Source organism: Gigantopelta aegis, chromosome 10 (genome assembly GCF_016097555.1).
Source record: "Gigantopelta aegis isolate Gae_Host chromosome 10, Gae_host_genome, whole genome shotgun sequence".
In the NCBI taxonomy this organism is placed as follows: domain Eukaryota; kingdom Metazoa; phylum Mollusca; class Gastropoda; order Neomphalida; family Peltospiridae; genus Gigantopelta; species Gigantopelta aegis.
The window spans coordinates 38,445,541-38,466,439 of NC_054708.1; the positions used below are offsets into that span (position 1 = coordinate 38,445,541).

Genomic DNA, 20,899 nt, shown 5'->3' on the forward strand with positions numbered 1-20,899 from the left:
TCAACGCCGGGGGACAATCTATATAAATGTACCCCCTCCCCCCCCCCCCCCCATCACCTCCCACTTTTTCGTTCAGCAAAAGATCCAACAACAACACCACCAACAACAACAACAACAACACCAACAACAACAACACCAACAACAACAACAAAAAAAAAAGAAGAAAAAAAGCGACACACGACGTACTGTTTTTGGTCGGTTTTGAAACAACTGTCAGACAGCAACGTTTTGATGCAATTTGGATTTGTTTTCTTGAATTAAAAGTTTAACCACTAATGTGTAGCTTTATGATTTTCATTCACATTCCTTTATCACACACACACACGCACGCACGCACACTGTACACACACATACACACACACAAACACACACACTAACACGCCCCCCCCCCCCCCCCCCACTTTTAAAGCCAGATTGACGCCTATGTTACATTGTATTAAAAAGTAGCTACCCATCTTCAAATAGAGGGACCAAAGCCAAAATACTCGAAAGTTCTTTCAATGAATTTCATAGATAAGGAATCAAACACTTTTTTCAAAATCTGTCAGTAATATTAGTCCTGATATGCTATTATACTTGCTTTGAAATAAAATATACAGTATTCTTTTTTTTTTTTTGTAAATGAACTGTCCTTCTATAAATCCATTTGCTTTTCATGTATAATTAGATTGCCGAAGTGAATTATGGTCTAAACTACAAATCATCCCATCTATGACTTGTAAATTTGGCAAAACCAAAAAAGCCTTGGTTACTGTCTGGGTAAAATAGAAATAATAAAAGGTAAAACATCACTCTTATATTGTAGCCTACTTCGTTCTAGCAAACTATATTTGCCATGGATACACAAAGAAGGCTAAAAAACAACAACCCCCCCCCCCCCCTCCCCCCCCAAAAAAAACCCCCAACAAAAACAAAACAACAACAACAACAAAAAACCCAACTGTAAATTAATGGTAAATATCGAAAAGGTATTTTGAGCAATATTTCTGTCAAATTGCTTGAAATATAACAAACACTGCATTTCAAGCATCGAGGGGACCCTTTGTTTACAAAAGCTGTAAAACGTTTGTTCGTGTATCACAATAAAATTAAAGGGACACGCCCTAGTTGTTAACCATTACGCCGCTGTTTTTCGCTATTAAACCCATTTTCTCACAAATAAAATTGCACTTTAGTTACATGTTATTATTTAGAATATACATTTCCATTCAAGCTATATTGTTACCTTTATTTAAATAGAGTAGGACAAAAAAAACCTTACATTTCTGGTTCCTACAGACTGTACTACTACTACTACCACAACCACCACCACCATCACAACTAGCACCAAACCTACTACTACTACTAGTACCAACAATAATAAACGGTGCATCTAATTGCTAATAACAATAGGTTAGCCACTAGTACCCGGTGCCGAATAGCAAATGTAGGCTAATTGCAGTTTATATATAAAATTTATTATTTCAAACACTGTAGTATAGTCAACATGGTCAGTGGCGGACTATCATTATCGTCTTATTCCGATTCAAGTATCATGATTGCTGCAGCAGCCACTTCCTCAACAGAAGCACCCATGTTGGTAAAGTAACTTCCTGTTCCAAACTTATTCCTTTCGCTGTCCAGGACAGAACAGTTGGAACATGCCCAGGAGAGGTGAAAGGAACGCACCCCAAGTCTGTGTGCACTCTGGGAAATTTGTCGTGACATAGGCATTTCTGTGCTTCGAGCGACATCTACCGGTGACATCAGAATACTAACTTTCAAAATTATTTCAGGTAATTGGGTCACGGGGATTCCCATGGTATTTATCGATATAAAACCTGCTTTTTCACTCTATTTTATAAAAACGTGATCTAAGTGTGTTACAGTTTTGTAGATTAACCAAAATTAGAATTAATTTTCGCGGGCTGAAACTAGGACGTGCGACTTTAACAGTGCTATGAACTCACCTCTGTAGGCAAAGTGCCTGACAGTTTGGATGGCTGCATATCCTCACGACTCTCCCATAGCTTCTTCTGGAACCAGTCTTGTACAGAAATACGATACTGAATATCGTTATATATGATACGGCTTCTATGATACACTAAATGTTTTAAACAGTCTAGATGTATTACTGATATTTTCTCAGTTTTCTCGCAAAGAACACCTGCCTTTTGAAAACGAAATACCTTTAAAAAGTAAAGTTTATTTTGTCTCACCATGCTTCTGGTTGAGCTCAGTCGGTTGAGTGCTCGCTTGAGGTGCTTGCGTCGCAGGATTGAACCACCTCGGTGGATCCATTCAGCTAATTAAGGGGGTTTTCTCGTTCCAACCAGAGCACCACAACTGGACAAAGGCCGTGGTATGTGCTTTCGTCAGAATTACCAAATGTTTGACATCCAATAGCCGATGATTAATTAATCAATGTGCTCCAGTGGTGTCGTTAAACCAAACCAAACAAACAAACAAACAAGCACCATGCTTCTGGATATTAGGTAAACAGTGAAACATTGTTAACTAGATGTTGAAAATCCCGACCAAAACCGCTCAAGATAACGTTAGATCGAGATAAAATGATGAATTCTCGACATAAAGGTAAAATATTAGTTTGTTTTGTTTAACGACACCACTAGAATACATTGATTTATTTCGTAATTTTGAAATGTATTCTTAGAGAGGACATGTATACAATGAGACATGCATTCTCAGAGAGGAAACCTGCTACATTTCCCCATTAGTAGCAAGGTATCTTTTGAACCACCCCAAAGAGAGGATAGCACATACCACGGCCTTTGATATACCAGTCGTGGTGCAGTGGTGGAACGATCGATCTTAAAAGTCCTTCGGCTAACAGAGGTCGAGACAGCTACGTTTGAATGTATACAAATGTGTCAGTATATAAAGCAACAAAAGCATGCAAAATCACGGTTCATGTACTTATTATTATCGTGAATAAGATGCACACATTCTCGCCTATCGGTATGAATTTACGTTAAAGCCATTAATTTACGTCTGCTGGCCGCAACAGTTGTGCTATATCACGAGTGTTGAGTCACTCTATCGGTGTGTGTGGCGTGGTGTTGGGTAACGTTACCACACGGTGTACACCGACCTCAGTGTTGACGCCTCGCAAATACAACTTGAATAGGCAACAAGTGTGAAATATGATGGAGACACTAACTTGGATAGTTTGTGAAACAAATTCCAGTAGTCCCCATAAGGAAACTGGAGTGTAAATCTAGTGTGTACTTAATACTGGCCACGTGCCACAATAAACAGTGTTGTGTATGATTGAATGTCCTGCCAGAAACCGTTTAACAAGGATAATTGCAAATGTCTTTTCGTTTTCTTCAGGCCAGTCCATCACCCTATGTTATTGTCAGAAATCACGTGATGGGCGTGGCTACATAACAGATATAAGTAAAGATGCCAGACATCTGCATCATTCTAGCTCCTCTTGAACGATTAGAAAACATATATCGAACATGATGAAAATTGTCCTCTTTGTGGTAAGTACTACTCTGTTTTATGTTGTATTGAGTGATAATTCATTTTGATATTTTATCGTAGCAAATGCTCAGTGAAATAGCTTGTTGTAGGAGGATTTTTCCCTGAACCGTCAAACGAGGAATTGTCAATATAGGAATTTTGAAAATAACACTACCGGTAATTTACATCTGTCATTAAACAAAACTGTAATCATCTAATTTCGCAACCTGTCTCTCTGATGTGACGGATCTATGATCGAACTGACAGGTAGGTAGTAGATTTTTGACCCACCTAAGACAACATGGGCTCTTTTATTTCATTATTGTCTCCACCGTAAATCAGTGCACCGTAAGTTTGAATACAGCAAGCTATTCCCACTTGTGGTGCGTGATTATGGCTGTCTATCCCTAGTCTACGACTCCATATGGAGCATTATTCCTCCACAGGCACTATAGCTTCAAAAACAAAACAAAAATGATTTAGTGACGCACTGAACTGATTTTATTGACGGTTATGAGCGTCGGACAGGGTTAAAGACTATAGAGATAATTAGAAAGTACACCATCTTCCGCCACCCCATGAGCTACTATTTTCCGTTAGCACCAAGGGATTTTTTATGTGCATCATTCCACAGATATAGAGGATTTGTTACGAGTATTTTTTAATTGTGATATTTTACATATTAAAAAAAACGAGTAGCGAATTATATTTATCCTATAACACTTCTAAAATAACATTTTAATGCAATGTTTAGTACATCACAGTACTAAAGTCGCCGCAATCGGTAATATGACGTCATCACGATTAGCGCAAATTAGTTTGACGTCACGCATTTTAACTAAATCTTTGAAATGTTACGCTCAGGTACACAGGTCTTGTTGGCTTGTAAGCAAATGACCAATCCGCTGCAAAACATTACCTAGAGACTTTGCAAAGTTGCATACCATTATTAACCGGATTAATACACTAAAATTATCACATGGTTTATGACAGGGATATCATGGGTAAGTTATAGGATAGTACATACCATGGTCCTATTGTCGGGTAATCGCTGGAACGAGAAATAACATGATGGACCCACCGACAGGGATCAATCGTAATGTCGCTTTTGTGTTCCCGGGCTCGGATGATATGGAGATAACTCATCTGATCCTGTCCAGTAGTCTTACACCATAAAAGACATATTGCATCTTCACCATTTATTTATATATGCTGTCATAGCATTCATTCCGTTTCATGTGCTGTATATATTATGTATGGTATCTGCTCAATTAATAGATCCATTTGACTTTTTAAAAGTGCAGCTAAACGATTTACTGCTGCTAATCAATATGGCGTGAGCGGGTCTAAAACATGCGTGTGTTTCTAAACAAATATTTATGACACAAGATTTAGTTTTTCTTATAACTCAAATTAAAGACGTAATCATTTAGGGTAAAGCATTAAGTCACAACCGAAACATTTTGTAACAATGTGTGTCGTTGTCGTCGTCACTGTCGTCGTTTTTGTACTGGCCACCAGAACTGAATGTTTAACAACTCGACACGATATCTACCACCTTGACCGACTCGTGGTTTAGAGTGTTGGCTTCCCCCGCTAACCCCACCACCCTGACTTTGACTTGTGGTTTAGAGTGTTGGCTTCCCCCGCTAACCCCACCACCCTGACTTCGACTTGTGGTTTAGAGTGCTGGCTTCCCCCGCTAACCCCACCACCCTGACTTCGACTCGTGGTTTAGAGTGTTGTCTTTTCACACTAACCTCACCGTCCTGACTGACTCGTGGTTTAGAGTGCTGGCTTTCCCAGCTAACCCCACCACCCTGACTTTGACTCGTGGTTTAGAGTGCTGGCTTTCCCAGCTAACCCCACCACCCTGACTGACTCGTGGTTTAGAGTGTTGTCTTTCCACACTAACCCAACCACCCTGACTGACTTGTGGTTTAGAGTGCTGGCTTTCCCAGCTAACCCCACCACCCTGACTATGGTATTAGTTATATACGTGTGTAGAATTCAAGATACAATTCAGCGAAGACAGCAACGTAATTAGGTTTATTATCCGCGACCTGAAAACGTTTAGAAATGAGATGAGATGAATGGATGAGATAAACGCAGTTTGCTGTAACCTATAAGCGGGCATAAGCACTGTAGAAACAATCCTTTTGTAAACGTATTTTAAATGTTTTATAAAAGTTTTAGGCTCGATCGGAAAAAAACGAAATGCAAGGAATATCTGTTTAACGACAACAGCACATTCTAAGCCATGGCCGTTTTAATGGCTAATAAATTAATGTCATCTCTTGGTATACATTGTCAGAGCAGAAACACGCTGCGCCACATAGGCCACACCTCTCGTATAGCAGCATGGGATTTTTCGTTTGATTTTTCTCGTAAACAAGATGGGGCACAGGACTATTGGGAAAATGCCGGAGTCGACTCCAAATAATCGACCCAGCGCACCCCAGGCGATCCCAGTAACACCAAGCTACAACTCGCCTCTGTCAGAAGAATAGTGTACCCTTTAACGTAGTTATAGCTATACCCGTGTACAAACGAAAGTAACTGGAGATGTGACACGACGTCAGACATTCTTGCCCGTAGTAAAGGATGGTATAGAAGATATGAGGACATTGTACCGCCTAAAGCGGATGATCTTGTCTCCTACTTTGACAAGACATGTCAGCGGAACCGTCCTCTTGATGCATAAACCACGACGAAAGAAATTCAGAGTGCGTCGAACCCCACCACAGGAACGCACTTAAGCAACGCCCTTGAATCTACATCAATCAACCGTCCTTCAACGGAACAATTTGTTTTTCAGCTCATTACCATCCACAAGTCCGCGTAGTCTCTTCCCCCCCCCCCCCCCCCAACTCTCTCTCTCTCTCTCTCTCTCTCTCTCTCTCTCTCTCTCTGTCTCTCTCTCGCTATGTGTGTGTGTGTGTGTGCATCTAGATAGATAGATAGACATACAGATAGATAGATATATAGAAAGATAGGTAGACAGACAGACAGAGACAGACAGACAAACAGACATATAGATAGATATATAGATAGATAGATAGATAGATAGACAGACAGACACACATATGTATAGACAGACAGACAGACTACACTGACTGATGGATGTTTAAGAACTGAAAAACAAATTGTTCCATCCTTTACAGACATTGTTCATTGTGTGATAGTTGATTGGTGCAGATTGAAGGTCACTGATCAGAGGAAAGAAGAAAGAAAGAAAGAAAGAGGAACCCGCTGCTGCCAGTGAATGAACTATTCGCGTTAATTAAAACAGAGTAGTTCATCATGAAGCAACAAGAGATATTCTATATTAGCATCATCATTCCACGGCCTTCATTACACCAGTTGTGGAGCACTGACTGGAACGACAAATAGCCCAACGGTCACACCGACCGTCCGCGCACCTGGCGAGCACTTTACCACTGGGCTACGACCCGACCCGTCATTGCTCCTTGTGTTATTAAATTGGTAAACGGTGGTATGATTTGGAACCTAATGCTAAAGTTGGTCCAGAGTACAACTAATTACAAGTCTGGAAATGTACACTTGTTCTAGGTGATCAGTAAACTTGAGTGGTTTGTGTTGCACACATAGCGGCCCAGCACATATTCAAGATATCTATAAAGGAAAAATCAAACAATGTGTCAAGAGATCCTTCGAACAGCGGCCAACCACAAAACCAATCAACAGGAAGTTTTTTTTCCACCATCTTAAAGCGACACTATCTAAAGCAATAATACTTTTTTTCACTCCAGGTTATAGAGCACAATATAAAAATGTTTAAATACAATGGTAAATGTCTCGCCCCGATTAAAGTACACAATATAACGAGAATGTTGGGGGAGTTTACCAGTTCTGAGCACAGCAGCCAAGTATACCTTTTCCCAATAAATTATATTGTTTCAAGATTAACCCTGTGCAGCGCCATATGACAAATGGGCAAAGGACCACCCAGATGAGTGTTCATATCCTGAAGTACACCGTTAAAATCGTAGCATCTACCCGTGTGCTGTCCCTGCTACTATGTACAATGGGCATGGTCTGGGTGGGCATCATCCACAATAACCATAACTCCGTATCGACCTCCCCCCCCCCCCCACCCCCTCCAAGGACTTGTTGGATAAAGTGACCTTTTGAGATAAAATTGTTCGTCATATCTTTTCCACCTCAGCCCAGATACTCTAGCTACTCCCAGCATAACTGTTTGCAAGTACTTAAGGAGTTCCTACATTTTCCCCGGATGAGCGCTTATATAAATACTCATGACCACAATAAACGCATCAGACCACTGTTCATTGGTTCCAATTTTATTTGATGTCTTTTCCCTGGTTGTCAATTTTCCGTTGATCAGTATAATTTGTTATTCAGTTTGCCACCCATACACTATTCATCAATCAGCTTAGCTCAATTATATAGTTCCCCGTTATAATTTTGTTTTCGGCTTGCATGGGACACATACATGCCGAGTGTGTGATGGACATTTTGGTAAATAGCAACATCATTACTTGGCAGAATGAATCCCAGTTCGCCAGCCATCTGTACCTCCGTGACTGCTGGTGCCTCTGCCAGGCACGAGTCATCCTGGCTTATCGATGCTGCTGGTCCTTAGTCTGGTCGCTTCTGGCTGCCGTGGTGATGTTTTCTTTACCTGTGTCATGATTGGTGTAACCTATGAAATTAGTATATATAGTCCATCCCACAGGAACGCCTTTTTTCATCTTATGGAATTCACTACAAATTATTTCTAAATTGGACACCATAATAATAATAATAATAATAATAATAAACAATTGTTATTTCCAAAACATTTCGTACGTCAAACAAAACTGATTTAAAAAAAAGAAGCAACAAACAACAACAACAACAACAACAACAAAATGGTAGGAGGATGGGACGGATTATAGTTAGCAATGAATACTAAATAATATAAGTAACCTTTGTCTACCTATCAAATCCAAATTCTTTTTAATTTTATATATTTATTATAAATTAATAATTATGATATTAGCAAATATTGTCCACCAAAATTGATGAATACTAAGTAATATAAATACTGAAGTACAAAATAACTTGAAATTGTATCCTTAACAAATACAACTTTTATTTATTTTAATTTATTTTAAATGTATTGTATTTTATTACATGCATTTTATTTTATTTCCACTAACGACCCTGTAGTGCCCCGAATTGTAATAAATTACCTCAATTGTAATACCTGCCTTGAATTGTAATAAGTAATACCTGCCTTGAATTGTAATAAAAACTGCCCTGAATTGTAATAAAAACTGCCCCGAATTGTAATACTGACTGACTTGAATTGTAATACTGACTTGAATTGTAATAAAAACTGCCCTGAATTGTAATACTGACTTGAATTGTAATACTGACTTGAATTGTAATACTGCCCTGAATTGTAATACTGACTTGAATTGTAATAAAAACTGCCCTGAATTGTAATACTGACTTGAATTGTAATAAAAACTGTCCTGAACTGTAATACTGACTTGAATTGTAATAAAAACTCTGAAATTGTTATACCTGCCTTGAATTGTAAATAAAAACTGCCCCGAATTGTAATACTGCCCTGAATTGTAATACTGACTTGAATTGTAATAAAAACTGCCCTGAATTGTTATACCTGCCTTGAATTGTAATAAAAACTGCCCTGATTTGTAATACTGACTTGAATTGTAACAAAGAATTGTCCTGATTTGTACTAACCAGTGCTGCCTTGAATTGTAATAAGACACCGACTTGAATTGTAATAAGACACCGACTTGAATTGTAATAAGACACCGACTTGAATTGTAATAACACAAAAATGGAAAGGAACGTGTGCTTGAACGACACCACACCGCATTTCGTCAATTTGAGACTGTTGAGTTTATTGTATTTAAGACAATCATTACTGCCACATAGGCTTCTCCTTTCGACTATCAGCAAATAGGTGTGTTACTCGCACTCACAAATAGCGTATACCACAATGTTTGATATACCAGCTGTGGAACACACAGTAGCGGATTGGACCATTTGAGAATAACCTCAGGTGTTTTATGGGTTATATCTAGCCTAGTCGTAGACCGATCAATCGAGGTGTTTTTGGGTCATGCGATCGAGCCTCCTCGGTGGACTCATTGGATTTTTCTCGTTCCAACCAGTAACCATGCTTGTTATATATTAAATACCGTGCTAGTTGATATTATGTCTGTGCATATAAACATTATTTTCTGTTTTCCGGTAGAAATATCTAATGTAGTGGGAGCACATTTTTTCACTCACTATCTAGACCAAGTGTCACAACCATATGTTAGACACCAAACAGCCGTAATTTAAAATGTGCTCAGGTATTGTAAAACAAACAATTCCAGAATGGCAGCTTCTCGTAATTTTAAGAAATCGAAATACATCTCGTGTTGCCATACATCTACACGCCATGATGCTGCTGAAGTCTTCTGACCTTGCAGAAAGTCTGGAATATTTGCAATGCCTTTTCCTCTTTTGTAATGGGATTGGAGGGGGACAATATCAGGGGTTTTAACACATGATACTGAGGATAACATTATGTATCCTTAAATGTTGCCAATTAATATATGTATAGCATGTGTGACATTGTAATTTGGTATAAATCGTGGTAAGGAAACTGCATTTTGTCCACTTTGACAGTTTGGACAGCAGTGTCTAATTTCAAAATATTTTAAAACCCAAATCCTCTGATACGGCAACTTATGGTCTGTGATGTTTTTAGTATGTACCCTCAATTTATTTTCTGCCAGCCTGAATATCAATGTCGCAGTTGACAAAAAAGTAAATATGTATTAAAAAAAACCCCGTGTAATAAGGAAGATAATATTTTATTAATGAGCATTTTCACGAAAATCGGATTATTGAAATATATACAGGCGCAGGATTTAAGCTCAGTCGGTAGAGCTCTCACCTGAGGTGTTTGGGTCGCAGGATCGAACCTACTCGATGGAGCTCGTTCCAACCTGTGCAAAACGACTGGTATATACCAAAGGGTGTGGTATGTAGTGCGCCGTCTGCGAGTAAGTGTATATAAAAGACCACTTATTGCTTATTCAATGAATGAATGAATGTTTAACGACACCCCAGCACGAAAAATACATCGGCTATTGGGTGTTATTGCTTATTCAGTAGAAGTAGCCCATAAAGTGGCGGCATCAGATTTCTCCTCTCATTATCTTTGTGGTTCTTAACCATATCTCCGATGCCATGTTACTGTAATAAAATGAGTTGAGTGCATCTTTAAATAAAGCATTTCTTCTTCTTAAAGTATTAATTGATTGAATTTTAGTCATGTGTACATATGTGTGTATGTGTGATTGTGTGTGTATGTATTGATATATGAATATCTATATATTGTATGTATGTCGAGGTTGACGAATATTGTATGTATGTCGAGGTTGACGATTACATACATCGATCATGGGCGTACATAGGATTTTGAAAAGGGGGGTTCCAAACATAGGATTTTGAAAAGGGGGGTTCAAAAATAGATTGCAGAGATATTGGGCATATATTTCTATGTTGAGTAAATATAATAATGTCAGATATTAATGTCAGATATATTAAATTATAAAAAAAGCGATTTCGGGGGGGGGGGGGGGGGTTCGGTCGAACCCACCGAAATAGCCCAATGGGCCCATCGACGGGGATCGATCCCACACGAACGCTGTACCACTGGGCTACGTCCCGCCTCCGGAAAAATTTCGTCTCTTTTGGCTTCAAAATACTTTTGCTACGGTCCCTTAGATTTTGCCGCTAAATAGTGTACTCAAAAAGCAATGTAAGCGTAATGCAGAACGATAGCCAGTCTTAATGTGGGTACCAGACGTTTCGTTCCCGATTCAGTTAACCACAAATTAGTTCGACCCCACTGATGAAATAGTGCAAATATGGCAATGTACCTACATAAAAATAGCATTGGTCCCAAGTGTGTCACTTTATTACTAATCTGTAGGTGGGAGTGAAACTACTACACTATTTGCTGTTAAAATAGGGTGGTTTTTTTGGTGATGATTTTTGAAGTTTGGTCTGTGTGTGTGTGTGTGTGTGTGTGTGTGTGTGTGTGTGTGTGTGTGTGTGTGTATGTGTGTGTCTGTGATAATGCTGTTAATTGCTGTACTAGGTATAGTAACTTTATTTACACCGATGAATATATTTATCATGTTTTGTAAACTAGACAAGCCATAAAGTAGGGCTATGCTTAAAAAGGAAGTAGAAAAATTCTGCCATTTATGTGGATTGATTCCAATAAATAATACAAATTCTTTATTGTTATGTATCTCTTTGGCTGTTGTTATTTTTTAAATATGTCAAATATGGAGCTGTTTAAATAAAAAAATATATATTTTAGAAATGGCGTTTTCGCGTGCTTTAAACTATTGCTTTGAAAGGGGCGTTCGCGTGCTTAAAAATGAAAATGCCAGAAAATTCCGGAAAATATTTCCATTAGGTTGGTCGCCCTGGCCCCGCATGAGACCTACAAGTCACACGATCGATCCCGCTTACGTGCTTAAAACAGTGGGCAGACCTGGCACTGGCTAGTATGTATTGATGTATGAATATCTATAATATATTGTATTTGTGTCAAGGTTGACGATTACATACATATATATTAACGCACTGGCGCAGGGGATAATTAAATCCTTTCTGGCCCGACAAATTGTTTCATGCCGTTGCTGGGACTCGTCCCTGTGGAACCGAATCGCCCGCAAATTGCAGACTTGCCACTATACCTTCTGAGCTATTGAGGCATCCATAAAAGGATGATCTTTAACTCAGCTATAAGTATGACCCCCACATACATATATACATACATACATACACACACAAATTCCAACAAACTGAGGGAAGATACCAAGTTTAATTCAAAATGGCCCATGTATACACTACAATAAATGTCACACATATTTTATTTTATGTTATCTAGTGGTGTAAAACATAATTTCTGTTCTGCTATTATTAACTGAATAAATAATTTAAAAATATATATATATATATATATTTTAAAACAATGTTTAAGAGTAAGACAACATAGCTAATTAATGTGTAATGGGTGATTGGTGCTATAGTCTTGTCACATTTATTCTAAATGGCCACCTTATTTCACTCCCAAATCGTCTAATATAGAATAAACTGACCCGTATGAAGCAGCCACTTGTTTTAAAAGGCCACAATTTTACTCCCTTGGGTGGCCGACTAATATAGGTTTGACTATACATAATTAACCACGCAAACGCACATACACACAGACATACCCATACATATACATAATAACAAACCATATACTTTGTATAGTACTTTGGGTATCTAGGCCTAAATTATGGCTGTGATACTTGGTATAGGCGAGTGTGGGAAAGAAAGAAAGTTTGATTTAACGACACTACTAGAGCACATTGATTTATTAATTATCGGCTATTGAATGTCAAACATTTGGTCATTGTGACACGTAGTCAGAGGAAACCCGCTACATTTGCCTCCATTCCTTGTGCTACTCTTAGCGATTAACATCAAGGGATTTTTTATATGCACCATCATATAGACAGGATAATACATACCATGACAGTTGTGGAGCACTGACTGGAATGACAAATAGCCCCGTGGGTTCACAGACGTATTTGCTGATAGTCGAAAAAATATGTATAAAAACGATCGCTGCTGCCCCACACCCTTGCCCACTCAACCTATTAATTTTATTTTATATATATATATATGAGTTATTATGGTCTTAAATGTGTGCAAATAAAATGATAAATAAATAATTTACAGACATAACACGTATGCAGGCCACTAAAAATCGCAACTTTGTGAATTTTTATTTTTTATTTTTACATTTTATTTTATTTTATTTTATTTTATTTATTTATTTATTTATTTATTTATTTATTTATTTATTTATTTATTTATTTATTTATTTATTTATTTATTTATTTATATTATTATTATTATTATTATTATTTATTTATTTATTTATTTATTTGTTATTATTTTATTATTATGAATATTTTAAAAATTATTATTTATTGTTTCTAAGAAAACAAATTAAATTAATCATCCACAATATTCAACACTAAATTACCCTGAAAACGCACCTATGATTAGTCATAAAATGTTCTATATACTAGTTAATTACAAAACGATCCCCTTGCCCAAGACAAGTACAAACAAAACAAGAGCATAGGCTGGGGGTGGGCGGCCATCTGATACCGCAGGTCAGGTCAGGTCAGAGGGTTTAATGTGCACATTCAGAGCAAGCTGTTGTAGCGCACGCCTGTTCTGGGCACAGGTGCCGGCCTTGGCCGGCTCCTTCGTCCAGGATAGGAAAGGTGGGGGTGGTGGAAGGAAGGACCACCTGCACTAGAAGGTGCAAGGGAACACCAGCAGTCCGGCCGAGGCCGATAGCAGGTCTGATACCCCTGTCCGCTGAGGCTAAAATACTGTTTTAAAGTTCAATATGTTTTGCTATACAGGTGTCCATGGAAATTATATTTGCTTCCATAAGTTTAAATTATTCGTTATGCTTTTATATTCACGTGTATATACATGCTTTATTATTTACGTTTTTTATGATTATCAGACTTCTACCAACTTTGATATGAATCTACAATCTTTAAATGAGGTTGAATTATCCGACATACTGGTTTTGCTTTCAGAAAATGTACTAAAAAGGTAATAAATACTGAAAATGCAACCAGATGCAATGCCTTCACGTGTTATTATTTTGCGAGTTTCACTCCCTTAATTTCGGACCGATCACGTGATTCGAAACATGGTTGCACTGTACTTTGACGTCACTGGCCAATAAACCCGTCTATATAGTCTATCGTTGTTAGCTTGACCTCTGTTAGCCTGGTATATCTCGACATAATTTTCACCGAAACTTCTGTTCGGTTCGGTTCCTTTACTAGTCGATACGAACTGCAAACATACGGCAGTTATATTATTACCATAAGAAATTGGATCACTTTGATGTGCACATTATAAATATTCTTTACAATAGACTTTATGTCCTCCATAACCGATATACTACAACTTGCCAAAGCAGGTTTTGTCTGGTTTTATGTTTAGTTTATTATGGAGTTAATCTTTAATGGTCGTTATAAATGACAGTTTATTGATAATAAATGAATAATTACACTTAGATTTCATTTTGGAACGGTTTCATTTGTATATCCACAGTGTCTATGGGTTACAGCGGTGACTGGTCAGGGAGGTTTCGGAGCTGGTGGTGGTGGTAGCAGCATGCCAGGGGACAGAAGAAGCCTTCTCTCGTCATTGGGCGGGACGACAGGATCTACATCTATGGGAGCTGGCGGCTCTTATGGCCAGCGTTCTTCATTTATGTGTAAGAACAAATATTTCGCTATTCGCAAACGCCATATAATACTGTACTGGTGTTATTATAATAGATGACAGTTGTCAGTGATCAGTACAAAGCAAAGTATTGTTCCCTTTTTATCAGTGATCATTATAAAATATGTTTAGATACTGACTGAACAAAATTTTAACAAAACATACAAGGATTTCCCTTTCTTTAGCCCACTCGAAATGAAGCCCATGTGCTAGCATTCACTTCGCCAAGAATCCTTAGCTAATTTAAGCAGAAATTACACATCATTTAAAATAACATTACACGAACAGTTATATTGGTACGTGTCGGAAACACTCCCGTCTTCTCTTTCCTCGATTATAAAACTGGCGTGGGTAGAATGCATATATATATATGCATTGCCCGTTCTCAATTAACTGCCCTCTCCTCTGATATTGAAACCTGTTTTGCATGTGACTAAGGCTTTCCTGTAACGGTAATTATGTATTCCGTTCGCATCTTAACTTGCACCTTTTGTCTTTATTATAGTATAATGTTGTGTTTTTCAACTTCTTAATTAAAGCCCTGGGCCTAATTTCAGATAAAACTATATCTTCTCGAAGGTGGTATTTTCCGTATTTAAGCCCGGATTTTAAATACGGTATATCCCGATAGTATTATTGGATTGTAACTGTTTAGGTGAATGCAGCAAATAAAGGCAATACAGCTTATTCTTTCGAATTTATCTTTTCCAGCGAACCCTCTTCTTGCATACATGGCGTAAGTATATTTTACATACTACTACTACTATTACCACTAGTAGTAGTAGTAGTAGTAGTAGTAGTAGTAGTTTTAGTAGTAGTTTTAGTAGTAATAGTAGTAGTAGTAGTAGTAAATGATCATCTAAACACATAACATTTAAAAGAGGCTATACAAAATTGACTGCCAATGACCAAGCTTGCTAATATTACATCAAGCAATTTACTTCTGGTCAAATCTGTCGAGTACAATGATAACATTTAAGTATCATAGTCACTTAAGAGTTTGTCTCGTATTCTGGGTATTTTATTAAATAAATAAAACATATCATGTATTGAAAACACCATGTTGATATTTATTATGTCTGTTTTTGTTTTCAGGATGGGAAATGATAACATGTGGCCATTACTTTTTATGGGTGGCGGCAGTGGAAGGAATGGCGGTGGCATGAATTCAATGGCCCCATGGCTGATGTTTTCAATGTTTAATTAATGTCCGGACAGACGTTGCTCATCAAGTCATTACGTATATGTGTTAGAACGCATTGTTTCCAGTTCAAGCCATTCACACATCCAGGGACATTGCCGTCACCATTAGTTTACTCTGATCTACATACAATGATCAACCCCGAGCATCATAAATGGACATTAACTTGATTACAACAACTCTCAATCACTAGTTATGTGAGAGAACAGAGCTTGCTTTGTTTACGTTCCTCTACCGTGTTGCTGGCTATGTTCTTGGTCTGTTTAATATTCGCATAATAATTGAAAACAAACTTTGAACACAATTTAGTGGTAGCCAGACGTGTTATAGCTGTATACCCATCGTATGTATGTACATGTATATGATTTGGTGGTGTATGAATGTTTCGTCTTTTATTTATAAATATTTTGCATATTGTGCTTTGTTTGAGTTTTAATTTTGCATCTAGTATTCATCAGACGACAAATATTACTCATCAGAAAAAATAATAACATGGCAAAATGGCGACTATAGCGCAAAACCACAGAATATTTGTTTTATGATACTGAAGTTATTTTCATCACATGAACAAATCTAATGCCAAACTAAGTCATAATTGCTTTATTAAAAAGCTACGTTCCCAACATACAGTGTTATATATCTCCAGTCATGAATAGCACCAAAACACAAAATTATTAATATAAGACAATACAAACTAAGACCCGTATCCAGGGCATATAGGATTTTAATTGTTGTTGTTTTTTTGGAGTGGGGGTTATTCAAACGAGAGTTTAAATTATTGCTGCTAAAGTGCATCATAATAGAGCTCCGCAGACAATATATAGATATAAATGATTAACCACATCCGATGTAGCGGTTAGACGGTTACCATAGCTACTTTTAAAATTTGAACTCCCACCGTAACCTTTTGACGGCTGACTCATGAGACCGGCCTCGGTGGCGTCGTGGTTAGACCATCGGTCTACAGGCTGGTAGATACTGGGTTCGGATCCCAGTGGAGGCATGGGATTTTTAATCCAGATACCGACTCCAAACCTTGAGTGAGTGCTCCGCAAGACTCAATGGGTAGATGTAAACCACTTGCACCGACCAGTGATCCATAACTGGTTCAACAAAGGCCATGGTTTGTGCTATCCTGCCTGTGGGAAGAGCAAATAAAAGATCCCTTGCTGCCTGTCGTAAAAGAATAGCCTATGTGGCGACAGCGGGTTTCCTCCAAAAAACAGTGTCAGAATGACCATATGTTTGACGTCCAATAGCCGATGATAAGATAAAAAAATCAATGTGCTCTAGTGGCGTCGTTAAATAAAACAAACTTTATTTTTTAGCTGTCCCATGAAATCCCTTCCTGGCGTTACATGGTTTTAAAATGGCAGCCCTCACAGACAGTAGTTCAGTATGATCTGAAGAAAAAGATGCACAATTAATTGAATTGTGGAGAATTAATGTGCATCCGTATGACACAAACATGCCAGAATTTAAGGATCGGGTCTTGAAGTCGGCAACGATAAAAGAAATGGCCCAAAAGTTGGATACAACAGGAGAAATCCGTGGCACACGGTGTGGCATAGTTTAGGCTAGTGTGTACTGTCGTGTAGTGTAGTAGGGGTATGCATATTGTCTCAAGTTGGTAGCTGGCGCCATTTTTGAACAGACGTGGGCGCAAAATGACGTCATTATCGGCTATCCCCGGAGAGCTTCGGAAGTAATTTACCCTATCGATTGTTAGGCCGGCGCCGATCAACTATGGCTTGTGCTGTAGTGACGTCACAACCTACGACGGTTTTACGATTTCGTAGCGCTAAGATGGCTTCGAAAATATGGGCCCTGGGCCCATATTTTCGAAGCCATCTTAGATTACGAAATTGTAAAATTACCGTAGGCTGTGACGTCACAATAGCACACTCCATAGTAACGTCATAGCTTATGATGCTTTTACAAGTTCGTAGGCTAAGATTGCTTCGAAAATAAGGACCCTGGCTCCCTAGTTAAACCGTTTGATGGATTTCTAGAATCCAAACACACCTGTACAGATTTAGCAGGTTGCTTCTGAACAGCTGTTGTAGCTTGTTTGTTGTCTTTTTCAATGTCTAAAATCTTTCGATATCTATCCTCACCGTTAGGCCAAGTTAACACGGTCTGAATGGCAACACTGGTTGTAGAAACCTAATGAATCGTCTGTTATCATTAATGAAACTGATATATCAATGAACATTTCTTTGCCAGATGTCAAAGAAAACTATATCACCAATTCATCAACTGTACTGATATTAATGTTGACATTAACAACTGTAAACCTGTTATAATACCAACCCCAAAATCAAAGGTTAGTGGAGTATTAAAGAAAAAAAAAGGTGATCTTTGTACTTACGAAAGTCCAGTTGGCAGTAATTTGAAACGACATGTCAAGGCTAAGCATGAGAAGAAAAAATTCATTTGTGACAAATGTCCGAAAAGATATTCCAGTAAATTTGATTTAAGGCAGCATGCTACTTTCTCGCACGGTGATGCCAAACTGCTATGTGAGGTGTGTTTCAAGGTCTATAAAACTCGACAGGGACTTTCCATAGACACAATGCGTCACCATACTAAGATATACAAGTATTCGTGTACATATTGTGATACGACATACTGTGATAAGTCACTTTATTTCGGCCATTTGAATAACCATATCGGAAACAAGCCTTACAACTGCCCCAAATACTCAAAATATTTTGCATATGTTTCAAGTATGCGAAAACACAAAGGACCATGTATCGGTGATGGCCCTGGAAATATGCATGTCAAGAATACGGATCAAAACTTAAAACATCAGCGTCCCTGCAAGATCACATGGTTGGTAAGTACGGTGATATGCAATCCGATTAAAATTAGCTCTACTGGTCTACCAGTAGATCTAATAGCATTGCGTGAACTCCCATGTCCAGGTGATATTTCATCTATAAATAACAATTTAACTATCGATCAATTACACTTCGCCATTTATAGCGTTATTCGGGAGCATACAAATTCAAAAAATATCGGGCGAGACTATTTATGCAATAGGCGAAACTTGTTGGTATATTTCAAAATTAGAAAACAAGGGGGAAAGTGCAGTAATAAACTCTGGATTGTATACTAGTATAAACAGATTTTATGGCTATACCATCACGGTTTTATTTTCGTCTTGGAACGAATTTTATACAAAATTTTATATTGAAATTACATGTAGTTCCCGGCATACTTCGTAATTCACCCGAATCATTTCGTATACCCTCGGCATAATCCTGATTCTTTTCAAATTCTTTTCAAATCACTGGCATGATTTTGCAAGTATACATATATATACACGTAATCTCGTACACACATACATACACAGTTTATTGTGGTTTATTTTAATCCATAAATTAAGATGATACAGAGAGAGAGAGAGAGAGAGAGAGAGAGAGAGAGAGAGAGAGGGGCAGACAGACAGACAGACAGACGGAGAGAGAGAGAGAGAGAGAGAGAGAGAGAGAGAGAGAGAGAGAGAGAGAGAGAGAGAGAGAGAGAGAGAGAGAGAGAGAGAGAGAGAGAGAGGCAGACAGACAGACGAGAGAGAGAGAGAGAGAGAGAGAGAGAGAGAGAGAGAGAGAGAGAGAGAGAGAGAGACAGAGAGAGAGAGAGAGAGAGAGAGAGAGAGAGAGAGAGAGAGAGAGGAGAGAGAGAGAGAGAGAGAGAGAGGCAGACAGACAGACGGAGAGAGAGAGAGAGAGAGAGAGAGAGAGAGAGAGAGAGAGAGAGAGAGAGAGAGAGAGAGAGAGAGAGAGAGAGAGAGACAGAGAGAGAGAGAGAGAGAGGCAGACAGACAGACGGAGAGAGACAGATGTAAAAATGTCACTGGGTGGACTGAAAATTGATATTTCTCTTTGGGGTGACTGACAGCGAAATTGATATTTTCTCTTTGGGGTGAATCTACAATATGTGTCTGACAGCTGACGTAACATTTTCTCTTTGGGGTGAATCTACAATATGTGTCTGACAGCTGACGTAACATTTTCAATTTTGTTTTCGACAATATTGGCATATTGATGCAGAATTCTAAAACAAATGACAAAACTCACGAGTCACAAATCGTAAACACTCCGTAATTCGACTTTAAAAATCAACAACAGTTCGTATCCAGACAGTAAACGTTCCTTAGCATTTTCAATAATTTTATTAATCTAATTTAGTCATAAATACTATATTTCTGTCATAATTGCGTATTTTGCTGAGAGTTATGATATATGTATTCTACATACTTTCTACTTTAGTTATAACTCTTAAACAATTAGTAATCAGGAAACTTTATTAAATATTATTACCCATATGGGCTCAAATACACGGGGTAATATTTTTTCGATCTCTGCACAGTGTGCAGATTGCTTCTACAGCCACTGATTGGCTGGCTTAAAAATCACGATGTTTGGTTGGTTACTTGTCATGGCCGGAACTTCACTTTCATTCATATAATGTTTTCATTCATGAGTCAGATTACACATACGTTATACGATATACAAAGATTTACAAAAACAAATGGACTCACTTGTTTCGTAAACATGAAATGGTATATTTTCATAAGCAGAGGCTTTAGTAATATATAAAAATAATTATTTTCAAATGCAAATAGAGGCGTATTATTTTGTACTGTAAAGATTTGGCTGTAAAAAGAACGCCGTTATGCTATGACGTCACTTACATTACGTCATGTAATGTGCGTAAGATTATATGACGTAATGGCTGATGGCTTTGTTGTAGACTGCAGAGGAATTTTTACATTAAAAATCAGTTAAAATTGACAATGGGTAATAAAGAGAATAACCAACTCGCTACGAGGAG

The 20,899-nt window shown here is 38.0% G+C and overlaps 1 protein-coding gene across 1 annotated transcript; it reads left to right on the plus strand.

Moving 5' to 3' along the window:
- Nucleotides 1–3,335: 3,335 nt before the first annotated feature.
- LOC121383394 lies at nucleotides 3,336–16,476 on the plus strand. The gene is made up of 4 exons (XM_041513397.1): nucleotides 3,336–3,488; nucleotides 14,686–14,851; nucleotides 15,571–15,595; nucleotides 15,955–16,476. Exons 1-4 carry the CDS (start codon nucleotides 3,465–3,467, stop codon nucleotides 16,064–16,066), a joined length of 327 nt encoding a protein of 108 aa, XP_041369331.1. The 5' UTR covers nucleotides 3,336–3,464; the 3' UTR covers nucleotides 16,067–16,476.
- Nucleotides 16,477–20,899: the final 4,423 nt, after the last annotated feature.